The 24,047-nt window shown below is 51.9% G+C and overlaps 2 protein-coding genes and 1 pseudogene across 12 annotated transcripts in view; 1 reads left to right on the top strand and 2 right to left on the bottom strand.

The window, feature by feature from the left end:
* Positions 1-125: 125 nt before the first annotated feature.
* Positions 126-9,279, bottom strand: RASL10B (RAS like family 10 member B). 4 transcript variants are annotated; one of them, XM_027624931.2, is made up of 5 exons: positions 8,785-9,279; positions 7,930-8,035; positions 5,602-5,959; positions 1,265-1,389; positions 126-751 (listed from the first exon to the last, which is right to left on the bottom strand). In XM_027624931.2, the coding sequence occupies exons 3-5, from the start codon at positions 5,815-5,817 to the stop codon at positions 481-483; spliced, it is 612 nt and encodes a 203-aa protein (XP_027480732.1). In that variant the 5' UTR covers positions 5,818-5,959; positions 7,930-8,035; positions 8,785-9,279; the 3' UTR covers positions 126-480. The 4 variants fall into 4 exon arrangements, with proteins under 4 accessions (XP_027480732.1, XP_027480734.1, XP_027480733.1 ...); XM_027624933.2 differs by having other exon boundaries at positions 7,976-8,035; XM_027624932.1 differs by lacking the exon at positions 8,785-9,279 and adding an exon at positions 8,122-8,678.
* A 6,841-nt stretch (positions 9,280-16,120) lies between these two features.
* AP2B1 (adaptor related protein complex 2 subunit beta 1) overlaps positions 16,121-24,047 on the bottom strand; it is a 133,232-nt gene continuing 125,305 nt past the window's right edge. For 6 of the 8 annotated variants that reach the window (XM_027624921.2, XM_027624923.2, XM_027624920.2 and 3 more), the window contains 2 exons: positions 22,695-22,849; positions 22,083-22,368 (listed from right to left, as the gene is read on the bottom strand). In XM_027624921.2, the coding sequence (XP_027480722.1) occupies positions 22,228-22,368; positions 22,695-22,849 (296 nt within the window). In that variant the 3' untranslated portion in view covers positions 22,083-22,227. Of the gene's footprint in view, positions 16,559-22,082; positions 22,369-22,694; positions 22,850-24,047 lie in introns of those variants that run through there. The other 2 variants (XM_027624926.1, XM_027624927.1) reach the window with 1 other exon arrangement.
* LOC113939224 lies at positions 19,571-21,145 on the top strand (annotated as a pseudogene).

Raw genomic sequence — 24,047 nt, 5'->3', positions numbered from 1 at the left:
GAATGAAATGAGAGCCCTGTGAACGGAGCTGGGGGCAGGAGGGTGGACGGGAGGGTGGATAAGACAGCTAAGGACCAACAGACGCTTGGGCAGACAGACACGGGGAAAGAAGACGCAGGGCAATGACAGACACACTCTCTGGAGTAGACGGGTGGGGGCCCCGGCCAAGGCAGCACCTCCCCACCCCCACGCCCCGCGCTCCACCCTCGCGATCCCAAAAGGCCAAGGCGCCCCTTGGGGCCCCGCCCGGGGCACAGAGCTAGCTACAGCACTAAAGGCAGCGGGCCCAGGAACACCGATGCGGAGAGGGGCTGGGCCCGGCCGTTGCAGGAGGCTCCCTTTCGTCCCCCGCCTCTCCCCGCGAGGCGCGCGGCTGCGCGGTTGTGCCAGGCCGGGCGCGTCAGAGTCCTTCCCCCGGCGCCCCCCCAACGCCCGAGCCCCGCAGTCCCCGGGGTGGCCCCCGCCGGGGCAGGCACGGCATCACATGATGGCGCAGCGGTTGCGGCGCAGCGCGCCCTGGAAGCGCAGGGCGGCGTGCACGTGCTTGCAGCGGGCGCAGCCGACGCTCTTGAGCAGCTCGCTGAAGAGCAGCAGGATGTGCCAGTTGTACTTGGCCGAGCACTCCACGTAGCCGCACTTCCAGGTCTTGCGCACCAGGTGTGACACGTTCCAGCGCGGGATCACGCGCCCGCGCTGCAGGTCCCGCTTGTTGCCCACAATGATGATGGGCGTCTCCGAGGTGCCGATGACCCTGTGGGGTGGGGTGGGGGTGGGGATCTCAGAACTCCGCAGGCAGGTCTCACAACCCCTGGACTTCAAAAAGGGCGGGCGGTGCCTGGTCAGTACTGCTACCACGATACCTCTGTTCCAGGCGCAGCGCTCAGCCCTCAGGGTGCCTTATATGCTCTAATCAGAACTGATTTAAAAGGTGGGTACAATTGTTATCCCCATCTTACAGATGAGGAACCTGAGGCTTATCTGTTAACTGGCTTAAAGTGATGCAGGTAAGTGGCCCTGGAAGTTTTGTTCCCAGAGCCCCTGCTCTTAACCACTGTATTAGACTAGCCAGCCACCCCATGGTAAGAATCCCAAAGTGTGTTATCAGAAATGGGGACAGTAAAATGTGTATGTTTGAATGTGTGTGCTGGAACCAGAGGGTACTTCACCAATGTCCCACCCTCCCTGCCCTTGCACCCTTTCCAGGGCAGTGGTTAGCACTGGGGCACCCACTGAGGTGGTAAGGGACTATATCCTGGCCCCTCACCTCGTTTCTAGGATCTGCTGGCGGATGGTCTTGACGTACTCAAAGCTGTCAAAGCAGCAGATGTCATAGACCAGGATGTAGGCGTGGACGCTCCGGAGTCCTCTGCAACAGGCGTCTGCCCACTCCTGCAACACCCCCAGCCAGTGCCAAGGTCAGAGCAACCCTGAGGGCAACCCTCGCCCCCAGCCACCTCCAGCCATAGACTGAGACGGCATTCCCACCTGCCACTGCACCCCAAGCCTCCCACAGCCACCCATCCCCAGGAGGCCTGGCCCAGAGCAGAATGGAGGAGCTCGGTGCAGCGGCTTCCCCACCTGCAAGCCAGGATAGGGCAGGTCACACTGCCTGACCTCCAGAGCTGTGCCACTCACTGTCCTGTACACATCTGGAGCTGAGATCTGCCTTGTCTCATTTTATCGCCCAACCCATTTATGCATTCATCCATCCGCTTGGTTCTTTGTTCAAGTACAGGTATTAAGTGCCTGCCTCTAAGAGCCAAACCCTCTGAACTAGCTGTTGGATCTGTTGAAATCCTCCATCTTCCAGTTTAAATGCTTCCTCCTCCTCCAGGGAGCCTTCCTGCAAGCAGGGGACTACTCCCTTCATTTCCTGTGTGCTAAGAACACTGATTCTACCTTATCCCAGCTCCCTTGTTCTGTTGTGAGCTCCTGCGAGGGCCAGAGCCAGGCCTTCCTCATTTTTTGTGTTGGTTCTTCGCAGCCTCCTTAATTGTACTACCTAGGCTGGTGAGCTCTCTGTGGCCTTGAACCCCATCTGTTCCATGCTGGGATCCGCGCAACTCCGGCCTATAGCCCTGCCCTTAGATTGCTCCCTGAAATTGCCCCTTTTGTTTGTTCCACGCTGCCCTCAGGGTTGAGAAGGAGAAAGGCCCGAGGAGAAAGAGACTGAGACTGGCTGCACAGTGGGGGCTGACTTAGACCAGGGCCCAAGGGCAGCACCGAGACAGAGCTTCCTGAATGCTTATGGCGAATTCTCGGGGAGGGGCAGCCGCTGCAGAGGAAGAGGCCCCCCAGCAAGGCTGAGTGTACTAGAGAGAAGGTTCCCTAAGAGATGAATTAGCTGATTAACTTTCCAGCAGATGGCACATGCAAGAGCAGTGAAGGGCAGCTGGTGTGTGGAAAGAAGGGGGTCTCTGAAGCTGGGGGAGGGGAAGGCCTCCAAGGACACAGGGAACCAGGGTCTTCTCCCTTGGGGGTCCCGGGCAAGCAGGAGGGTGTGCTGGCACGTGCCCACAGGCTTCTGAGCTGCCTTGGGGCAGGTGCCAGGCTTGGAGGGCTGTGCCTGGGCTCTCCACCTCAGAGCAGGAGCACAAGAGGAAAGACTCCAGTGTGGTGGAGAGTTCAGTCTGGCTCCAGAAAAGCTCCTGACTGAAAGGCTTGGTTGAGAAGCGGCTGCAGTGGATTTCCCCTGGGAGATGATGTGGCATCTTTTCTTTGTGCTCAGTTGTAACTTTGCCGCAGGGGGAAGACGCAGGGGACAAATCTAAAGCCGTTGGGAACCAGGGACCGGCTTCTCGGGCCAGGGAAGCAGGGAAGACAGCACTCTGCTGGAGGAAGTGCCCTCTGGGAGCCTGCCCCCCCCCGCCCCCCCGCCCCAGGTGCACAGGGTTCCTCCCCCACCCCGACAAGGAGTGGAGATCAGCAGGAAGTGGGAGTGATGGGGAAACAGGCACAGAGGCTCCCACCTTCTTCCAGCTCTCTGCTGAGATGGGACAGCTGCTGGGTGACCACCCCACCTCCCCAACAGGCTGTCTCCTCCAGGGGGCCTCCAGGGGGCCTCCAGGCTGCCTTCGTTCCTGCTCTCTGGGGGCTCCTAACAAGGGGAGGAGGAAAGTTCCTGATTGTCTGGGCTGTGCCTTCACCCCTGATTGAAGGGAGGGAGCAGGTAAGCTCAGCCTTCCTTCCAGCTGGCTCTGTGCAGGGTTCCAGACTATAAGCGACCATCTTGGGGCTGTGTCAAGACAGAGAAGGAGCAGTGGATACTGAGTCCAGTTCTAAGGACCCGGGAGCTGAGGGAGGCTCGGCCACCTGGGTGCTGACCCTGCATTTGTTGCTCATTTCTCTAACCCCAGCTTCCTCCTCTGACAGGAGAGGGGCTGTAGGAGGAAGAGCTGAGGCTCAGACCACTCTCCTGGGCTGCCTCTCAGCTGGCCTTGGGCAAGCATGTTATTTCTCTTTTCGGACAGTGGCCCATGAGAGTCTTAGCTTTTATATTTGATCTTTGGCCATGCAGGGTTCCTTCTCAGTATTTCTCTGCTCAAAGTCCCTTTCCCGTGCTCCAGGATATCCAGGAGAGTCTAAAACTCAGGATTAATCAGGAAGAAAAAGGGCAACAACCCAACAGAAAAGATGGACAAAGGCATTAATAGTTCTGAGAAAAAGAAACGCCAAAGCCCTTAAGCCTATGAAAAGATGCTCAGCTTCAGTCATCATCAGAGATACAAATCAAAGCTCCACTGAGAATATCACATCTCATCTACAGGACTGTCAGAACCCCCATAGTTGGACAATACGCTCTGATGGCAAGGCTTTAGGGAAACATGCACTCATCACATACAGTGCTCTCCAAACAACACAAAATATGCAACTTCCTAGAAGGGGAGGGAAACCTCCCCTTTCAAATCCAGCTGCATTCCTCCTTTGACCTAGCCATGCCATTTCTGGGGCTCGATTCCACAGATACGCCTCCCTGTGTGCAGAGAGACAATGGACAAGGCTATCGGTGTGGGAGACTGGAAGCAACCCACTTGTCTAACAAGAGGGGACTCCATGGCTCCATGGCTCCATCTCTCCGGGGGGCGGGGGTGTGTCAGTGCCACCGTGCTACCCACATTCAGATACTAACACTCAGGGAAGATCTCCAGGTTTTAACGTAAGGCAAAAAGCCCAGGTGGAGAATAATTTTTTTTTTCCTGTAAGAAAGGGAGTGGAATAAGAACACATTTTCTCATTTGTCTAAAGAAATTGGAAGTTTCTTTAATTTAATTTAATTTAATTCTCAGCCCCATCAAGAGGGGGGTGAGAATCAGGGTGAAGAGGGCACGGTGGGCCTGGGATTTCTCTGGGTGTGTCTTTTTACAGTTGTGATTTCTCTGGGTCTTTTTTTTTTTTTTTTACAAAGCTTGGACTTTTAAACTCTGTCTTACGTATTCCAAAACTGAAATTAAATTAAAATTTAATCTACGACAAAATGTGAAGAAGTAAGCAAGGCTCAGTGAGCAAGACTGGAATGAGGTCTGCGGATCCACTTGGGCGCTCTTGAAGTCCCCTGCAGAGGAGAAGCACAAGGCCCTGACCCCTGACACTCGGCCCCGACCTCGTGGTTCCCAAGGGGCAGAGGTGTGGGTCGGGCTTTTGTCTTTGGTGTGGATTGCCCACACCTGGGACGGGACTGCCAAGTGTCCCTGTACTTGGGCCACGGTTCTCCTCCCCAGAGTTGCCGAGATGGTACTGAGCCTGAGCCCCTGCCCCAGAGATGGTTGGCTTTGCGGTCACAACCAGCCAAGCCGTGGCCCCTGCCTGTCCTTCTAGAGAAACCTCTGAATGCACTCTGGTCAGGGGCTTCCTTAGGTGAGCAAATGTGTCTTAGATTTGAGGCCCCACTTGCACCCTCTCCCCTGCCAAGCCAGAGGCAGAGAGAGAAAGGGAAGGAGGACTTGGTGGTCCCTGCAGGCTGGGGAAAGGAGCCCTATCAGCCAGGGCACTGGGGGCACCAGAACCCAGCCCCTGCTAGAAGGCTGCCCCGTGCACCAGTCTGGAGGTCAAGGGGCAGAGCATCACTTAAAGAAAGGCCATTGGATAAGAGACTGGCTGGGGCCTCCCGTGCTGGAGAGCCCACCTATCCCAGGTCCCCCTTCTACAGACGCCATGGGTCCGAGAGCCCGGAATCCTGGCAGGTATCATCTAGTGTTGCTGCCCTTCTTTCCACTGCCCCTTCCCCGCCCAGTCCCACTTAGCGGACACAAGGCCACCAAGCCCACACTTACTGTACTATGTAAGCACAGCCTGCTTGTCTTCCCCGGACTCTGAGTTAGGTGCGTGGCTCCTGGAGAGCGCAGCGCACATCCGTTTTGCGCCCCATTCTACCCTGGTGCCCAGCCCACCATACATTACATGCTCGTGACCTAGGCGTGGAATAAAGCGGCGCACAGATGACTGCTCTGAGCAGGGTGGCCCGTGGTGCGGCACGGAGCCCTTGGAGCCGGAGGATGGGGGACGGGGCCAGAGCCCAGACGAGGTGGGAGTCCAGCCTCCCCGCTCCCCCTCCCAGCACCCGCCCCCTGCCTCCCTGGCTGGCCGCTCCAGTGGGCCCCGTACCTGCAGCGTGTTGACTGGGAAGGTGCTGATGGGTGGGAAGTCGAGGATCTGGAGGTCGTGCACGTGGCCGTTCATGACGACGGCAGGCAGGTAGAGGCGGCGGGCAGTGGTGGGCACGCAGGCCTCGCTGAACTCGTTGTACAGGAACTGGCGCACGATGGCACTCTTGCCCACGCCTCGCGCCCCCAGCACGGCCACCCGGTAGGTGGAGACCATGCCTCCCGCCCCGCTCCGCCACCGCGTCCTCGCCGCTGCCTGGGGCTCCCCCGGGCTGCATATTCCAGGGGCTGGGGGCTCAGCCACCGTCAGGACCCACCATTGCTGCCCCTGCTTGCCCTGGGCCCTCTGCGGCCTCCACCTGGACCGTGGGGACAAGAGGTGGGCTTGGGGGGCCCGCGTTTCCCTGGATCTGTCCTGTACTTGCCTGCCTCGGGGACTCGGCTGCAGCTGCTACTGCCCTTTGGCATGCCTTCCCTTTCCCAGAACACCTAGCTGCATCTCGAGCCTCTCCATCCTCCCTTCTCCGTCCGCCCCCCAGCACCACACACCCACCGGTGGGAATCACTCTTTCCTGTATTACGGTCTCTTGGCCAGGTCTGACCTCCCCAAGCTCCCCAAGCTTCCCCACAGAGCCCGGGGCGTGGGCGGGCGGGGGGAGCCGAGTCCAGTGTGTCTCAATGGAGGCACTCCCAGCATTTCGAGGAGAGAGTTCTTTATTGGGCAAGCCGTCTTACAGCCCTGCTGCTAGGAGGTACCAGCCAGCAGCCGGCTCCAGTCACCATGATGACCAAAAACATCCCCTACTTCCAAATGACCCCCATTGAGAACCCTGGACCAGAGCCTGCCACTCATAGAGCACTGCATGTTAGCACACGCACATGGTGACCCATCGTCAGGATGGTGTCCCTCAGGGATAGCAGGCATTCCCACTTTAGGGAAGACTCAAGAGGGGGTGAGAAGTGGGCCCAAGGGCACATGGCAAGCAACGGCAGCTACTCCCCGCCACAACGTTGCAGTACCTCCCACCTCCAAGTTCAGCGATTCTAGCTGGTGCATGCCTACAGACCAAGGGCTACGTCTCATTCCCTGGCATCCCCCGCGAGCTCAGAGGGCCTGGCACACAGCAGGTGCCCAGGAAAGGGCTGCTACAGCCTTGCACCTTGCTCTGGGTTCGTTCACTCCTTGTTTACTCAGTTTTGGTGACTTTAGAGCTTAGGTATAAAACCCCAGCTATGACGTGTCCTAGCTGTGGTCCGAGGGCACATCACCTCCCCCATCTGAGCTACGCTCTGCACATATATAAAGTGGGGCTAATAGCTCCTATTTCTGAGATAATCCAAGTCAACCTACTAACCAGCTGCCTTCTCCTTCTGATGAGGATGGTGACCAGGGAGGCTGGTATAAGCCTGAGACCGCCTGTCCAGGGACTGTTCACAGGAGGGTGACACCAGTGCCTGCTACGTGGGACCAGGGCAAATGGGTGTGCTGGATTCCCATAGGGCCATGCTTTTCAGCATGTGTGCATGTCTTCTCTGTGGATGCGTGTTCTTTCCATATATGCCCAGTTCACAGCTGAATGGCCCTCACTCTGGCCTGGCTCAGAAAATCCAGTCCACTGGGTATGTGTACATACAGCATAGTAAAACATAGCGCAGGATTTGGGGTGAGACCCACCACGGTCTGACTCCCGGCTCTGCCACCTAAAGTGTGTCCTTGGGGAAGAAACTTTGTTGGGTGTTGTGATGCCATGAAAGCGAGGTCATGAAAAGTAAAGCCCAGTACCCACAACAGGTGTGCAATTAACAGGGGCCACTGTTAGGTACAGGGATCCTTCACCTCTCTGAGGTTTTCTCAAATCTCAACGGGACTCCTAGCAATCCCAGGAAGGGTCACTAACCACTGTTGCTCACGTACATGTACATGTAGTGTGGTGTGTGTGTGTATGTGAGACACAGAGAGAGAGAGAGACTCTTCTCCCCGTTTTATTGAAAGTAATACCGAAACCCCAAACCAGAGACTCAGGGAAGTGTAGACCACACAGCCAGCCGAGCTATCAACTAAGACTAGGACCCTGATCTCCTTTCTGCCCCATGTGGTGTCCTTTCCCCAACAGGTGTTACCTACTTCCCTGGGCTTCCCCCTGGGGTAAGGACTGGTCCCTCCTCCCCATAAATCCCTCCAGGCCCTGGGCCCCTCAGGCCTCCCTGGACACTGTCAGCTTGGCAGAGAGCCTCAGCTGGGTTAATTACATAACCAGCACAAGCAGGTGGGGAGGGGGGCACCCTGGGGGAGGAAGAGAGGGCAAGGAATGCAAGAAGAGTTCCCTACCTCTCTCTGGATGTGGCCACTTAGAGGTATCTAGGATGTGTCCTACCTGCAGATTCTCCCGGACGCCACACTCCCTTTGCAGAAATCAACCCTTTCTGGAGAAGAGCTGGGAAATAAACGGGGATAGTGCTGGAGCCAGGGAGGGGAACGCAAGAGAGGCCAATAGGCTGGGGCCAGCCTCCTGGAACTCACCAGGCCCAAGTGTGGCCCTGTCCCTGACTCAGGGGTGATCGGTGCCCTCTCCCTCTTCTCAGGCAGGGGTCCTGGGTCTAACTGCCTATTAACCCACCGTCCCTAGCTGGGTGGGGACTGAAGGGGGCTGTCCCGAGAATCAGGGCCCAGCCCCCTGAGCGCTCCCTCCCCAAGGCCTGCGCTCTGCAGTGAGTCTGCAGACAGCGCCCCGGCAAGAGACCGGGGACACACACTGGGGCCAAAGCCTGCTTCTTGTCCCCTCCGCTCGACCTGGACACACGAGTCCTGCCCCAGACTGACGGGCCTGGCTTTGCGGTCCCATGGGCCGAGTCACATGTCTGCCCGCTGTTTGTCCCCACACGTTCGTGTGGGAGTGGGCGGGTGGGGGCGTCGGAGGCTGCTGGGCTCCCCATGACCTGATTGGTGGGAGTCTGGGGGGGATGCCGGAGCCCTGCCCGCTCTCCGCCTCCAGCACCTTGCAGGCACCCCCCGCCCCGCGCAAGCTCCCGCTCTCACGTGGCCGCCCCGCGCCGCTTCCCCGCCATCCCGCCGGCCCCCTCCGCCCTCCTCGCCCTGGCCCCCAGGCCCCGCCGCCCCGCTCCCCCCACCGCCGCCCCCCACCCCGGCCCTGCCCCGCCCGCCTCCCCTCCTCCCGCCGCTTACCCGGGGCCGTCCTAGCTGCCCCCGGCCCTGGCCGGCCGGCCGGCGGCGCCGCGCTCCCCCCGGGCTCCGGCGCTGCCCCTCGGCTCCCCGGCCCGGGGGGAGAGGGGTGGGGGGCGCCCCCGGCTGCCCAGTCGGCGCGGGTTCAGCGGCGGGCGCGGAGGACAGGTGCGGGCGCCAAGGGGGCAGGAAACCTCCAGCCCAGCTCTCCCTCCGGAGCGCGCCGCCCGCTCGCGCCGGCAGAAGAGAGGCGGAGGGGAGCGCGAGGCCGGGCGGTGGGGGGGGGGGGGGGGGGGTCGGGCTGGCGTTCCGCTGGGTCCCTGAGCCTGACAGATTAGCCCGCGCGGCCCTGGAAGAATTCTTCTTGAACCCCGAGCCTCGATTTGCAGTCCCTCCCAACTCAGCCTGCCAAATTTTTAGCTCCCCCACCCTCCCCACGGAGGGGAGGGAGGAAGGCACGGGAGAGGCCCTAAAGCCTTCTGCTTCGTTCCATTCCTTACCCCTCCACCCCGCCGCCCACCACGTCCACCCCAGCTTCCCTCCCTAGATCTCCCTCGGACCCTTCCAGACCAGTGCGCTGCAGGGCGGGCGCACCTGTGTGCCTCGCTCTCCGTGCTGGCGAAAGCCCCCTCCCCCCCCCCCGCCGAAGGACAGAGCGCACGGTGGTCCCTCTCGCCCTTCGCGGCAGCAGAGTGCAAGAAGGGCGGGCCAGGCTGGCAGCAGAGCACAGCTTATCTCCTGCCAGTGAATGACCTCCACTCCCCTAAACCGACTGCTCCTCTCTCTTCTCCAGACCGGGAGATAGCAGCATTTGCCAGGGATGCAGGCATAATCAGCAATATATTCATTCTCAAACCAGCGGCGACGGCGGCGTTCACCATGGATAGCTAGCATTTAGCGGGTGTGTACCCTGTGCCGCACACCGCGCTCCCGGCTTTGCCCGCGTCCTCAAATTCAATCCTCGCAATTCTAGGAGGTTGATTTTACAGATGAGATAGCCGAGGCTGAGAGGGGCCGAGTAACTTCTCCTACTGAAAGGCCAAATTTGGAATAGAGACCCAGCAGCACTAATTATGTGCTGCGTGAAAAGCCAAGGTTCTGGAGGAGGGCAGAAGGAGGGGACCAACTAGTTAGGGGAGTCCGGAGGCTCAGAGGAGTCAACTTTGAAGGTTGTGGGAGAGGAGAGCTACAGGTGAGAGAAGGTGGGAGCAGGTGCAGAGCTTTGCAAAGGGAGTCCAGGAAGCAGAGAGCCCAGGGGGCTGGGAGGCCGAGAGGGGGGTTGAGAGGTCTCAAAGGTGGTGATTGCTAGGTAAGGAGTTCGGACCTGGCCCTGTGCCGGGCAGGAAGGCCGGGAAGGGTCCTGAAGCAAGGCAGCGACCTGGCCAGAGTTGTATTTTAGTTGCCTGTGGGCAGGGGGAAGGCCGGGGAAGCTCAGAGCGCTCTCCCGTGCTCTACCCCTGGGACCCAGCATTCCCCAACACGGCTTTCTAGACTTTCTATTACTCGTGGGCTCCAGATTCCTCACAGAGCCAGTTTCCTCCTCCCTTTGGGCTCTGCATTTTGGGCATGTTCCCAAATGCTCCTCCTCCCTCTCCCATCCAGACAGAAAGCGTAGTGGTTATGAGCCTGGGCCTCTGAATCGGACAGCTCTGGATTTAAATCCTGGCCCTCCTGCTTACTACGTGACTGTGAATGAAGGCACGGAACTTGAACTCTCCTAACTTATTTGAAAAGTGGAGATGTGATCAGTCGTCCTCAGGGCATAAAGGAGCTATGGGGGTACAGAGCTCTTAACCGCAGTGCCTGACCTGTAGGAAGTCTCAACGTATGGCCTTTATTTTTTGGTGCCTTTTTAAAAGACAAATAGCCATTCACATGGGAGGTTGGACACCACCTTGAGAAAGCATTTCCATTTATTCTAGGTGGGCTCCTAGGGCATTGGGGTGGGGTATGACAAGGACCAGGGAAACAGCTAGAAACAAATATAGGGCTGAGAAGGATATGGCTTCCTCCCGGGAATATTCCTCCTGCAAGATTTTATGGACCCGTGTGTGGTCACAACAGGGTCACCGAGAGCTTTTCCTAACTTGACTAATTGTCCAGGGCACTGTCCATCCTCCATTGTATCTCAAAATCGTTAATGCTTACTCTGCCCAAGGATCTCAGACTTTATGTCTACCCCCCTGGCCATCACCCTCCCTTCTGGTTCTATTTCAGCCCAAGGTGGACTAGAAATATAAATTGTGCAATGCTCACACTCACACCTTGGCGCCAGGCTTCTCAGAAGCTTCTCCTGCTAGAACACAAAGCCATAGGTTAGTTATGGGATCTCATCCTTGCCTTCAGTGGTAGGTCATTTAAAACATTATTTTATAAAAAACAAGCAGCCATAATATTAACATAAAATGCAAAATATGCCTGCATTTAACATTCAGCTAAGTCATTTTGGTTTTTTGAGAGTCACTTTGGGCTAAGAACTTACACCGGAGGGGCCTGCTCACTCTCCTCTCATTACAATTACCTCGGTGAAAAGGTTTGAGAGGCCCTGACCTTGGGTCTGTCTGACCTTGAGCCTCAGGTGGCTCTGGTTCAGCTGGGGATGCCTGAGATGCAAGCTCAGACTCTGGGGGAGCAGATGGGTGGATCCACTTGTAGCATCTGAAGCCCCAACCTCTAAGTGGGACAGAAGAAACAAAGATCATGCACTCCACCCCTTGCACCCCATCACAGCTGAAAATGCCCCTGAGCTTTCAAGAGGCTGTTTGGCCAGATTCTGGAGCCTAAGAGCGGAAGTGGAGAGTGAATGAAACCAGGGAGGGAAAGCCAGACGCTGCATACGAACATCCTCCTCTAATACCTATATGGCGGGAAGAAGCTGCTGAGCGGTCCTCAGTCCCGGAGTACTGGGGCAGTCCTATTCCAAAGCAGTACTTTGGGAGATTAAGTCCATCTGGGTCCAAGCAACCCCCAAATCACCCTTCCCCTTGTTGGCAGCATCAAGAATGGCAGGGCAAAAGCTAAATGAGAAACTGAGACGGCAAGTTTGCAGCCAACTCGGAAACTTTTCAAGAAACATCCTTGTTGCTAATAACATGTCTGGGGGCTGGTTGGGATTCTAGGATTAGTGCTCAGGAGATAGAAACGGGTAACAACGGGGGAGGTGTGATCTTTCCCAAGTGCCACACCAGGTATTAAAATAAACAGGCTCTTGCCTCCTGGAGCTGGGGGTGGCAGGGAAAATAAATCTGGGTCCAGGCAAAATCAGAAAAAGCATCAATGCATGAGGTGGGAGTAGGAGGGCTCAAACCCGGGAGTCCTCAACCGTTTTCAGGTGAAAAGTGGAGATAATGCCGGATTCATGGGGTAGGCAGGTATCGTGTGCATGAAAAGTGCTTTACCATTTTTTTTTTTTTTAGTATGATTCCAGGCAACTTGCATTTTATTTGGCAACTTCGTGGGGGTTTTTTGGTTATTTTTAAAAACTGAAATATAGCTGACATACAATATATTCCTTTCAGGTGCACAACAGTGATTCGACAATTACACACATTATGAAATCTTCACCACAGTATGTGTAGTTACCATCTGTCACCACGCAAAACTTTCACATCACTGACAGTATTCCCTACGCTGTTCACCCCGTGACTTATTTTATAACAAAGTTTGCACCTCTTAATCCCCTTCCCCTATTTCCGCTGATACCCCCCACTGTCCCAGTGCTTTAGCATTTTTTCACCTGTAACAGGAACACCAGCATTCCTTTAAGTAGGCACACAGGTGTGTCTTTCTCAGGCAGTTGATTTTCAACCCCAGCTGCAGCGTGGAAACACCGGGAGTTTTTTTAAATGCAGATTTCCCCCAGGCCCCACCCCAGCCTGGCTGAGCGGAAATCACCAGTTTTTGAAACCTGAGATGTGGTATTAACGAGCACCCAGGGTGAGAGCCTCTGGTGGGGGGGTGGGGGGCGAACAGCCAGCTGTCAGTGGAGCATACCACTCTTGATCTCAGGGTTGTCGGTTCGAGCCCCACGGAAATTAAAATCTTAAAAAAAAAAGTTGAGAGCCTCTGCCCTGAAAGTTTGCCCAACCTGAAATTATTCTTAGTTGGTGAATCCAGACGGATCTCAGGAAGGCCCATCCCTCTTCATTTCTTTGACCTTGAACCTCAACAAAGACCACCCTGGCCCCACTACTTCCCGTGCCATTCCTGTCACAGCTTGAGCTAACTGCAAACCAGCAGCATGGTGACAAGCAAGAAGTTGCTGGCTGCCAAAGACAGTTCGTTCATGGAGTTTAGACACCCAAGTAAGAAAAGCAGCTACTGCTGAACACTGAGCAAAGCAGCTTACACACATTCACTCTAGCGGTGACAGGTTCGGGGACGAGTCTACGGGCATCTTGGTGATGGATCCCTCAGCCTCCTTCCCCCACTCCAGGTTGAGAGAGACTACGGAGCCTGTCGCTCATCAGAATCTAGGGTGGGGCCTCTAGCTTGAAACACCTGGGTCCTGGGCTCCTGCAACGCAGGTGACTAGACTTGAACTCCTAGGGAAGCTTGCTTTCAAGCCTTAATTCTATTCACTTGGGAACACACGAGCCCTGAGCTCAGTTCCCAGAGGCTTTTTATACATTTCGGGATGAATCCTCCTGGGTAACAGGAAAACTGGTGAGTAGCTCTGCTGGGCTGCTTCTGCTGTGGGACCATGGGCCTCAGGCCCTAGCAGGGGACCTGCCAGGGAACAGACTGGCTCCTGCGAGCACTTCCTGCCTGTGGTGCTGACATGGGGCTTGGTTAACAGGAGCCTCCGCAAAAGGTACAGGATTCTTCCTCAGGTCAATCTTAATTTCATCTGGCTAAATCCCTGGGAGGGTTGGGGCCGCTGAAAGAAAAGTTCTAGTAGTATGGTTCTTAATGCCCCATCCCTCTCCTGGGCAGCAGTGTTGTGTCCTAGAGCGTCCGTTCTGGGAACAAAGTACATACCACAAACTTCATTTTGTGTAAATGAGTTTATTGATGAAGACACAAGGTCAAGCTCCCCCCTCAACTCCCACCCTCCCCAAGAACAGATCCCAACAACCAAAGAATGATAAGCATTCCTAGGGCAACATTTACCCCTCCCACTCCCAATTTCTCTCCAGAGTCCCAAGCTTCACAACACAGACACACGAGACAGGCTCGGGCGAGGACAGACACTCAGGGAATCTCTGACCAGCAAGAGTTCTGGGTGTGTGTGTGCTTCCCTGCCCTTTGTATACTGACACCAGCGGACGTTACAAAGACATACTGAGGCAGAGGAGAGAATGGAGGGGCAATCTTCACTCCGTCTACCCACTTCGACTGGGCTCGATGCGGGCCAAAAGGGAAGCTGCAGTGGAGGCGACGGGTGCTGTCTCTTCAGGAGAGAGGTCCTCTTCCACAGAACAGAATCCCTCCCTAACCGCTCAGGGGGGCAGTGGGAGGCAGGCTCCCCAAGGCGCGAAGAATTCCCGGATTGGCTCAGTCCGGGGAGCCGAGAACAGTAGCTGTTACCCATCGCTGCTGGGGAGGCTGACAGAAGCCTCGTTTCAGGGGCCGAGGGCCATACTCTGGCATAAACTGTCTTCTGTCTGCTTAGCTGACACGCACTTCCTTGTGGAATTAGTCTGCTCTGAGTGAGAACACAGTACTTGTAGTGTGAACCTTCTTCACTGCCTGTGTCTGTCCGACTCCACGAATAATTTCCCAAGAAGGAAACGATCAACCTGTTTTCCACCCAACACACAGGCAACCTACCCACCCCCCCACATATATTCCCTGTGCTACTTCCTACTCTCCACGTGCCTCAGGGGCGGTGAGGGCAGGACGCCAGTTCCTCCCTCTTCCCCGTACTCCTGCCCCAGTCATTCTTCTCGTGGTCTCCAGGCTTAGGAACCTGCTTTGGGGGATCCACTCCCCTCAAGCTCTATAACTGGTATGAATCAGGGTTATTTCAGACATGACAGGGCTGTGGGGTGGCTTCTGCTCTTGTTTGCTAGGGTTTCTCCTCTTGGACTCACGCCGAGGTCTGAGTTCACCATAAGCCCTTTGGGCCCCAAGTGCCTCTGACTTGTGTGGGGCAGCTGAGAAGGGCGGTCGTGTTCATGGATCCTGAATACTGGGTACCAGGCAGTGTGACAAGTGCCCAGAGACGTAACAGTGTGAACACTGCTACCGTTGGTGCTTTGGGCACAAAGCATCCTTTGACAAAACACACCCAAAGTGTTAAGGAAGGGGATTTCACACCTCCCCACCTTCTGAGAGAGGACAAGACTGCCTGACCTTCCGAGCTGGTCTCAGCTGGTGTGGAGCCTAAGTGACAGGGCAGCTCGGAGAGCTAACGGGATCAAATGAGTCTGGGACCTCACCTCTCTAAGCTCACTCTGTCTCACTTCGTCTGCACCCGCCCTGCTGGCCTCAAGGACTGTGGCTCTAGAAGCATGTTAACGTTTAGTTACTGTCTCATTCTGGCATCTGGGTTTACCTTCCAGTAATTGAAGAGAGATACTCTGCTGCCACCTGATGCCAATGAATGGAGTGCCAAAATCAGTACGGAGTACAAGAAGAGCCACAAAGAAACAGGCACAGAGAAGGCAAGAGAAAGGCATTGAAGAAAGGAAAATTAGTGAAATTTTCACTAAGAAATACATTAGTGAAAATGTAGTGAGAACAACATTGATAGGGATTTAGGAGACCCAGTCCCCCCCAACCCCCAACAGCTAAAAGGCCTCAGGCAGTTAACATGTTTTGCCTTTTGTCTTTTTCCATTTTAGGAAAACCAGGGTTGGATAAGTTATTACTTAAAGTCTGTTTCAACTCTAGAACTATGATTTTAGATCTGAATTGGACCTGAGAATTAAATTAAATCCAGGGCAGGGAGTGGGGGCAGCATATTTTGGTTCCTGTTACCCATCTCTACGAAAATTCCTTGATTGGTGTGAACTGTGGGTTAGATCGAGGGAAAGGAATGTAGTAAGTTCTAACTTCTCTCAGCTTTAGTGCCTACAGGCCCTATTTCCTGCCCCCTGAAGCCCCCTTCAAGGAAGAACCCCATTCCCGACTGCAGAACCATAAAATGAGACGATAGGACAGGGCAGGCAGAATCACAAGGAAAGGGAGTTTGGAGAGAGAAAGTGAAAACCCACATAACCAGGGACAAGGGTGGCCACAGATAAGAGAACCCCTCCCAGGGGGGGGCAAAGGACCGCGTCTCTTCCTCCAGGACTGTGCGGTTCATGGCGGTCAGTTGTTTTCACACTTTCTACCGGGTATGCTATTCCCTCCACTTCTCATATGTACAAAAATATAATACAATAAAGTGCAGTTTATGTTTCAGTGACACTTTTCCTTGCTTTAATATTTTTTGTCTTTTTCTGCTTTTGAAATGAGCTCTCAATTACAAAATATCAAACTACACTATGGAGAAGCTCACAAGTAAGGACAGATCGCAGAGGCAGGTGGCAAGAGGTGGGGCGTGATCAAAGCAGTGGTTACAAATGTTCACAGGAAGCTAAAACTATCCAACAGGTTGTGCCTTAATGTTAGCACAGGTTAGACTAGTCACTACCTTGGTGGGCGGCCTCAGTGTGTTTGGGTTCAGATTCTACACGGCAATACGATTTCTTCCAGTTAAGAGTTCTTGGCTTGCACCAATCACAGGGGGGCCGGAGGGCCCCGGACCAGTCTATTAGTTTTTCAAAATGCTGTCGTAGACCTGATAGATGTACTGCGAGACTTCGGGAGCTCTACATTTCAGTGACAGCTGTCAGGGGGAAAGGAGAAGAAGATTAGGAGGGAGGCTGGCATGAGCTCAAAAGGCATCCAAGACTCAGTTCAAGAAAATCTCTTTTCTGATTCAAAGGGAGAGGAGCTCTATCACTGAGAAGCCAAACCAGGAAATTCTGTTAAGAAGTTCTGTGGGTTTTACATTTTCAATTTAATCAATGTCAAGTTGTGCTGTGTTTCCATCTACATTCTCTGTGGGTCCATGAGGTTAGGAGTACCAACACTGAATACCAATAGTAATACTAAACACATCAAAACCCCTGACTGTAGGGGCATAGCTGCTCCAAGGCTTTGCTAAGAGTCACAGGGGTTATTACCAAATGAGAAGGGAAGGGCTAAACCTTAACTCGCTGGTGGTCACTTCAGCTGCCTGCCCCAGCCTCCTACTCAGACAAGGATGCTTAGGTCAGGCCCAGTCCAGGAGGGTGTACCATCAAGCGAAATAAAAGTGAGGTACATCCAAGGTACTAGTCCTTTCTGTATCACACTAAGGACAGCAAAACATGCTGCGAGGGAAGGAAAACAAGAACACAAGAGACTTAGTGTAAGCAGACAGCAATTCCTGGCAACAGCTTCTTCATGCACTTGCAGCCTCCTCCAACAGGCAAACTGGACACTCCTGCCGCCTCACTTCTTCCAGCCTCATCGTCACCAACCCAACACGGAAACAGTTAACACGATTTCAGTGTTGAACACTGAGGTTTTCACTTTGTGGGTCAATGAGCACAAAACTTAAACCCAGATTTGAAATCTTTGTATCAGATTAGGACAAATATTATTGACAATAACAACAGGAGAAGCCTGCAAACTGCATTTAGAACCAGAAAATTTAACGTTTGCTTTCTACATTACAGATACCATTGTCCTCCTCTATTAGGGCAGACAGGCAGAAGTTGTCTTTCGCCATATAGCCCTGTGAGATTTGAGATTATTTTACCTCTTTATTCTCAGAGACACCAGATGATTTCACACAGTACACAAAAGGTAAGAATGTTTTTGGCAAAAATATCAAGATATTGGTCAGCCCTGAATTTCTTGAAAAAACTCACATCCTCAAAACTTTAAGTCAAATTTAAAAAATGCAAAGAACAGGGGCGTCCAGCTGGCTCAGGTGGTAGAGCATGTGACTCTGGATCTCAGGGTTGTGAATTCTAGCCCCACCTTGGGCACAGAGATTACTTAAAAAAAAAAAAAAGGCAAAAAATAAAACAAAACCAACCAAACAAAAGAACATCAAAAGAGGCTCTATTTATTTACAGCTTTAATAGTTTCTAAGGCACTTCCAAAGTTACTGCCTGACATTAATCAGGAAGACAATTCTGACAAATGTAAACACACACACACATCCACACACAAACTCCCAAACAAAAAACCCCAACCACTTTAAGAGCATAAATATGCATAGAGAACAGCTCCCTGCTTCGGTCAAAGCTGCAGCCACAGGCACGTGCCTGACTTTCAAGCTCCCTACAGAGGCAGTCCTCCTCCACGGTTTCTCCGGTCAGTGTTGGGGAAAATTCTTGTGGGAGAGTAAGTGGGTTCAGGAGAGGAGTGGGGGGGGCCAGAAGGGGTAAGAACAGCCCTTGGGGGTTAACTCTCAGACTACAGAGGGGTGGTTCCTCTCCCCGCAAAATATTTCTTCCACATCTTTGTAACAATACTTGGAAGATCTACCAGTTGGGAGACTGATTTTTTTTTTTTTTTTTTTTGGTTCATGACTGATAAGGAAATGTTGCCTTCCTCTACAAAAGCCCGATCCGCCAAGGCTAGCGCTGGGGTGGGGGGCGGGGGGGGAGTGGTCACGGACTGATCAGGCTCGGACTCTTGAGTTTCTGCTGCTCTTTGGAAGGGGGCAGGGGGCTGTTGAGGAAGAATCAATCTCTCCCTCTCTCCCCCCTTATATCATACTACCCCCAACCCAACCCTGGCCTGCCAAGCCAACCTTTAACAAAGGGTCAGGTTTAGACTTAAAACTCATCCTTGCTTTCCAACTAGTACAGCTAAGACAAGCTAGAATGAATTAAAAAAAAAAAAAAGGATTTTGCTAATTCCTGAAGATAGTAAAAAAGGGAAACATACATAAAGAGCAAAGCAGCTAAATAATTTGACTTATAAAATAAAGCTAGGACTCTGGGTCTCATTTTGTATGGCTCCTAAGGGAAAAGAGACCTTACTAGGGTTTTAACTTTTGAACTGGTGGTCTATTTATACGACACATCTCTAACACCAACCACTTAGGAATGTCACCCATCTAGACCATCAAGGAAAGAAGAGTCACCTCTCATGGCTAAGTAAGCCAAGGACTTAACACATCCACTTCTGGTTTACAGTCTGGAACACACACTTTCCCACCAGAGACAATTTATCTTTCCGAATAAGATGTAGTTACTTGGAGTGATGGGGCCTCATCCTTATAGGATAAACGTTTAAATATAGTAAGGACTGGGTGGGGGTTGGGAATAATTTATCAATCTCTTAGGAGGCTAAGGGACCATTGGTCCTCCTGCCATTAGTACTGGCTCAACCAGATTTCCTTCCTCCTTAATACTGGAGACAGATCAATATTGTAATGGGTGTTTAGGGTGATGGAGGGAAGGGAAGGGGCCCAAGGGACTCTGAAGTCTACACTACCATTTAGGGGAATGGATTAGGTCTGTGTCAGATGCTGTGATGGAAAATTTGGATTGTTCTGTGGGCAGAAGGAACCTAGTCACCAGATGGATGGAAAACAGGAAAGAGGGCAAGGAAGTATAAACAAATTTACCATTTAGAAATATAAGGAAAGAAGGGAGGTGGGTGTGGCTATAAAAAGGCACCATGAATCAGGGCACCCGGGTGGCTCAGTGGGTTAAGCATCCAACTCCTGATTTTGGCTCAGGTCATGACCTCAAGGTCATGAGATCAAGCCCCACGTTGGGCTCCATGTTCAGCGGGGAATCTGCTTAAGATTCTCTCCCTCCCTCCCCCCCTCCCCCTACTCTTGCTCTCTCAAATAAATAAATTTTTGGAAAAAAAAAGGCACCATGAGGACAAAATCCCACTGGATTTTTTCTTACAACAGCACATAAACCTATAATTATCTCAAAATAAAAATTAAAAAAATATATAGGGGGCCCTTTCCCTTTTGCAGCCCTTACTGAAGCACCAGCAGCCAAAATGAAGTTTGATCCCTTTGTGACTTCTGACCAGAGCAGGAACCGTAAAAGGCATTTCAATGCACCCTCCCACATTTGCAGGAAGATTATGTCTTCCCTGCTTTCCAAAGAGCTGAGACAGAAGTACAATGTGCGATCCATGCCCATCTGAAAGCATGATGAAGTACAGGTTGTGTGAGGACACTCTATAGGTCAGCAAATTGGCAAAGTCGTCCAGGTTTACAGGAAGAAATACGTCATCTACACTGAACGAGTGCAGCGAGAGAAGGCGGATAGACGATTGTCCATGTAGGCACTCACCCTGGCAAGGTGGTTAGCACTAGGCTCTAAGTGTACAAAGACCACAAAAAGATCCTCGAACAGAAAGCCAAATCTCACCAAGCAGGAAAGGAAAAGGGCAAATATAAAGAAGAAACAATTGAGAAAAAGCAGGAGTAAAGTAATCTTACATACGACTTTAAATAAAAACTGTTAAAATGAAAAAAAAAATATATATATAGGTGAAGAGATGTCCTTCAACAGGTGAATGGGTAAGCTATGGTACATCCATATGGGGGACCACTACTTGGTCATAAAAAAGAACTATAGATACACATTAACAACCCGGATGAACGTCAAGGGTATGGTGCTAAATGGGAAAAATAAATCTCAAAAAAGGTTTCATACTGTAAGAATTGAAATTTATATAACACTCTCAAAATGACAAAATTATAGTAATGGAGAAAACACCAGTGGTTGCCAGGGCTTAGGGCTGGGTGAGAGTCTATAAAGGGAGAGCAAGAACAGAATTTGTCCGTGGTGATGGAATGGTTCTATGTCCTGACGGTGGTGGTGGTTATACAAGTCTACACACACGTGATGAGACTGCACAGTGCTGTACGCTCCCAGACCACCACCATCAACAACAAAATATAGTAATGTACGACTTGGAAAAATCTGAGTAAGGTCTATAGTTTAGCTAATAGTGTTGTACCAACATCAATCCCCTGTTTGAAAATGTAGTATGGGGGCGCCTGGCTGGCTCAGTTGGTAGAGCATGCAACGCTCGATCTCCAGGTCGTGAGTTCGACCCCATGTTGGGCATGGAGCCTACTTAAAAAAAGAAAAAGAAAAAATGTACTATGGGTGTGTAAGATGTTATCAATGGGGAAAACTGGGTGAAGGATACATGGGAACTTGGAACCACTTTAAAATATCTTTGTGTGTCTCAAATTATTTCAAATTAAAAGTTAAAAAATTTTAAATTATGTTTAAGACCGTGACATTAAGAGGTCCTTCTCAAAATCCTATCCTTACAATGAATATGGTAGGAAGGGTCAAGAGATAACCTGACTTCTAAGCGCAACACAGCAACCAACAAATTATATCATTTTGGAAAAAGTTGCTAATCATTTTCTTTTTTTTTTTTTTTAAAGAGATGGGGAGAGAGGGTGCCTCGGGGAAGAGGGAGAGAATCTTAAGTAGCCTCCATGCCCAGCACGGAGCCCAATATAGGGCTCGATCACAACCCTGAGATCATGACCTGAGCCAAAATCAAGTCAGACGCTTGAACTAACTGAGCCACCCAGGTGCTCCAAGTTGCTAATCATTCTTAACTTTGGTTTCCTCATCTGCATACTAGGAGTAATCATGCTTCTTTAACTTAGCTGAGATGAAAGATTGTATACAATAAGATGGTGGATGATAAAACAACACACACACACACACACACACACAAACACACACTCTCTCTCTCTCTCTCTCTCTCTCTCTCTCTCTCTGAGCACATTTCTAAGGAAGAAAATGGGAGTTATTTTACAAGACCTTGATTTTACAGTGAAGACCAGCCCTTCCAGGAACAGCACAGAAGGGCTTTTTCCTTTCTTAAGGAACTCAAAGTAAATGATGGGGTAGTTTCTTTCCAAAAAAGACAAGACTGTTGGAGGACAAGGTGGGTGGGAGGAGTGTCTACTTCATGGAGGAAGCCTGAAGTTTCCCACTCACAAAAATCTAGCTTGATAGGACGGAGCATGTGTGTGTGTGCTCGGGCGCACACACGCGCACGCGCGCACACATACACACACTCTCTCCCCCCCCCCCACCCAGCTGCTTCAAGGGGGGGAACTAGTGGGGAAAACATCAAGAATTCTCAGTTCTGGGTGGTACTATTCCCTTGATGAATGCTAATGAAAACAAACTTGGCTGTTAAAATTAAGGAATGCGGTCACAGGTTTTTCTCAGCTAAATGGCTAAAATGCCCCCTTAGTCTCCTGTTCAGCTTCCTCGGAGTTATTCAATATTGAACAGTATTCTCTTCCGTCCCTTCCTTCAAAACAGCCTAAGAAGCTTCAAAGATAACCCAAGAATAAGATATTGTCCCCATCCCAAGGGCTTTTATTTTACAACTGGCAGTGACAGGCAGCATCCTATTGGGAGATCACACTTCACAACAGCAAACACATGTCCGGTGCCTGCAGGGTAGTCTTTGTTGTTCAAGGCAATCGCTCCTGCTCTAAAAATATTGCCAGGATTTTAATTTTAGTCCAATATGGTCCTGAAGGAGTTTTTCCAAACTACAGTCCCCTTGCAGTCTTCCAAAGGTGTGCCCCAGCTTTGCCTCACCTTTCTCAGCAGGGTCTTCGGGGCATACATGCTGCTAAAAAAAAGGCTCATGTGTCTAGGACTCTGATAGCCTTAGGTCATGAACTCTAAAAGCAGGAAAGAAGGTCTTCTTGAAATGAGCTATGGAGACAACCCCCTCAGCAGTTTGTCAGAGCACCACATGCACAGTACTGTGAGTCACTCAGCATACACCAGGGGAAGGAGTACAGAGGCACTCCTTAGAGAAGGTCTTCCAAGGAGGTCACTGGGGACTTCTTGATCAACTGCTTGTTTTGGCTATCTGGGGTGTGAAGCGTCTCCTCCAGGTCTTTCCACCGTGCTAGGAACCCATCTCATCTACCTCGAGAAAGGACTTACCGTATAATTTGGGTTTCCTGGCTGGATACGTAGCTCGGCCAAAATCCAAATACCATTAGTGAGCTTCAGGGATTGGTACAGCATATCCTGCCCTTCCACATTCCTCTTGGCAATAGTATAAACATTGTTGTTTTGCAATTTGCTGGAAACAGTGTCTAGGAACACAGATTCAAAATTCAACACCTTCAATTAAAGTATCAAACAAATGCACTTTTCTGACATCCTTACGAGCCACGTGTACACAGTCTCCTGAGAAGTGCCGTCACACACACGCATGCACACGGTTCAGAAGGCCCTTCTCCCACAACAGCACAGGGTGAGGAACAGGCTCCTGAAGTGCCTAAGAGATTCCAGGAGAGAAAACCGAGTAAGGTGCAACCAAGCACTAGTGAAAATATTACCTGTGGAGATTATGGTGGATCAGCAGAGTGGGTAATCTTTTTTTTTAAAGATTTTATTTATTTGACAGAGAGAGACAGTGAGAGAGGGAACACAAGCAGGGGGAGTGGGAGAGGGAGAAGCAGGGTTCCCACGGAGCAGGGAGCCCGATGTGGGGCTTGATCCCAGGACCCTGGGATCATGACCTGAGCCGAAGGCAGACGCTTAACGACTGAGCCACCCAGGCGCCCCACAGAGTGGGTAATCTTAAACTAGGTGCTACACAGATAAAAATGCTCCAAAGAGGGCAAGGACAGCAATGGGTGTACGGGTGGTGCCATGGTGACTGCCGTGTTGGCATTCATTTCTGGAACACTGATCCGAGAGCTACAGGGATACACAGACTGATGACCAAATCCACATTTACTCCCTACTTCACCATGAGCCACTCTGGACGCAACTGCCAAGATCAGAAAAGGGCACAGAGTTGCAGAAATCCTGCAAGTCAAATTTATTAACCTGGATGCTTAAAAAACATTTTTTTTAAGCAGGTAAATGATTTCTTAAGCCTGTAGGGAATACCATGCCTCCAAATGAATAAAGAAAAAGTCTCAACAAAAGACTTTGAGAAAGCCTGAAGTTGCGCTAAAATGACTGCCACCAGGCTCTATATACCCCGAGCTGTCACAGCAGAGGCCTTTGGAGTCACCAACCCAGGGTGAGAACAGGTTGGTGTCTGGGGTCCTCCCTGTGACTACCACATCAAAGAGACACGAAGGTCTGCAATGAAAGGTCATTTTGCTCTCCTTGTTCTCTCACCGCTAAGAGGAGAGATGCCGAAGCATCAGAGAAAGAAACTTGAACAGAGACGATAAACACTGCTTCTTTGTTGGTAAGTTTAGGATGTTCATTTCTGTGAGAATTCGAAATTACTCGTGCTGACTTCAAGAATTCTCCACATAAAAATCCATCCTA

Source organism: Zalophus californianus, chromosome 16 (assembly GCF_009762305.2).
Source record: "Zalophus californianus isolate mZalCal1 chromosome 16, mZalCal1.pri.v2, whole genome shotgun sequence".
NCBI classification, from domain to species: domain Eukaryota; kingdom Metazoa; phylum Chordata; class Mammalia; order Carnivora; family Otariidae; genus Zalophus; species Zalophus californianus.
The sequence above is the reverse complement of the archived record's forward strand: the minus strand, read 5'-3'. Positions and strand labels throughout refer to the sequence as shown.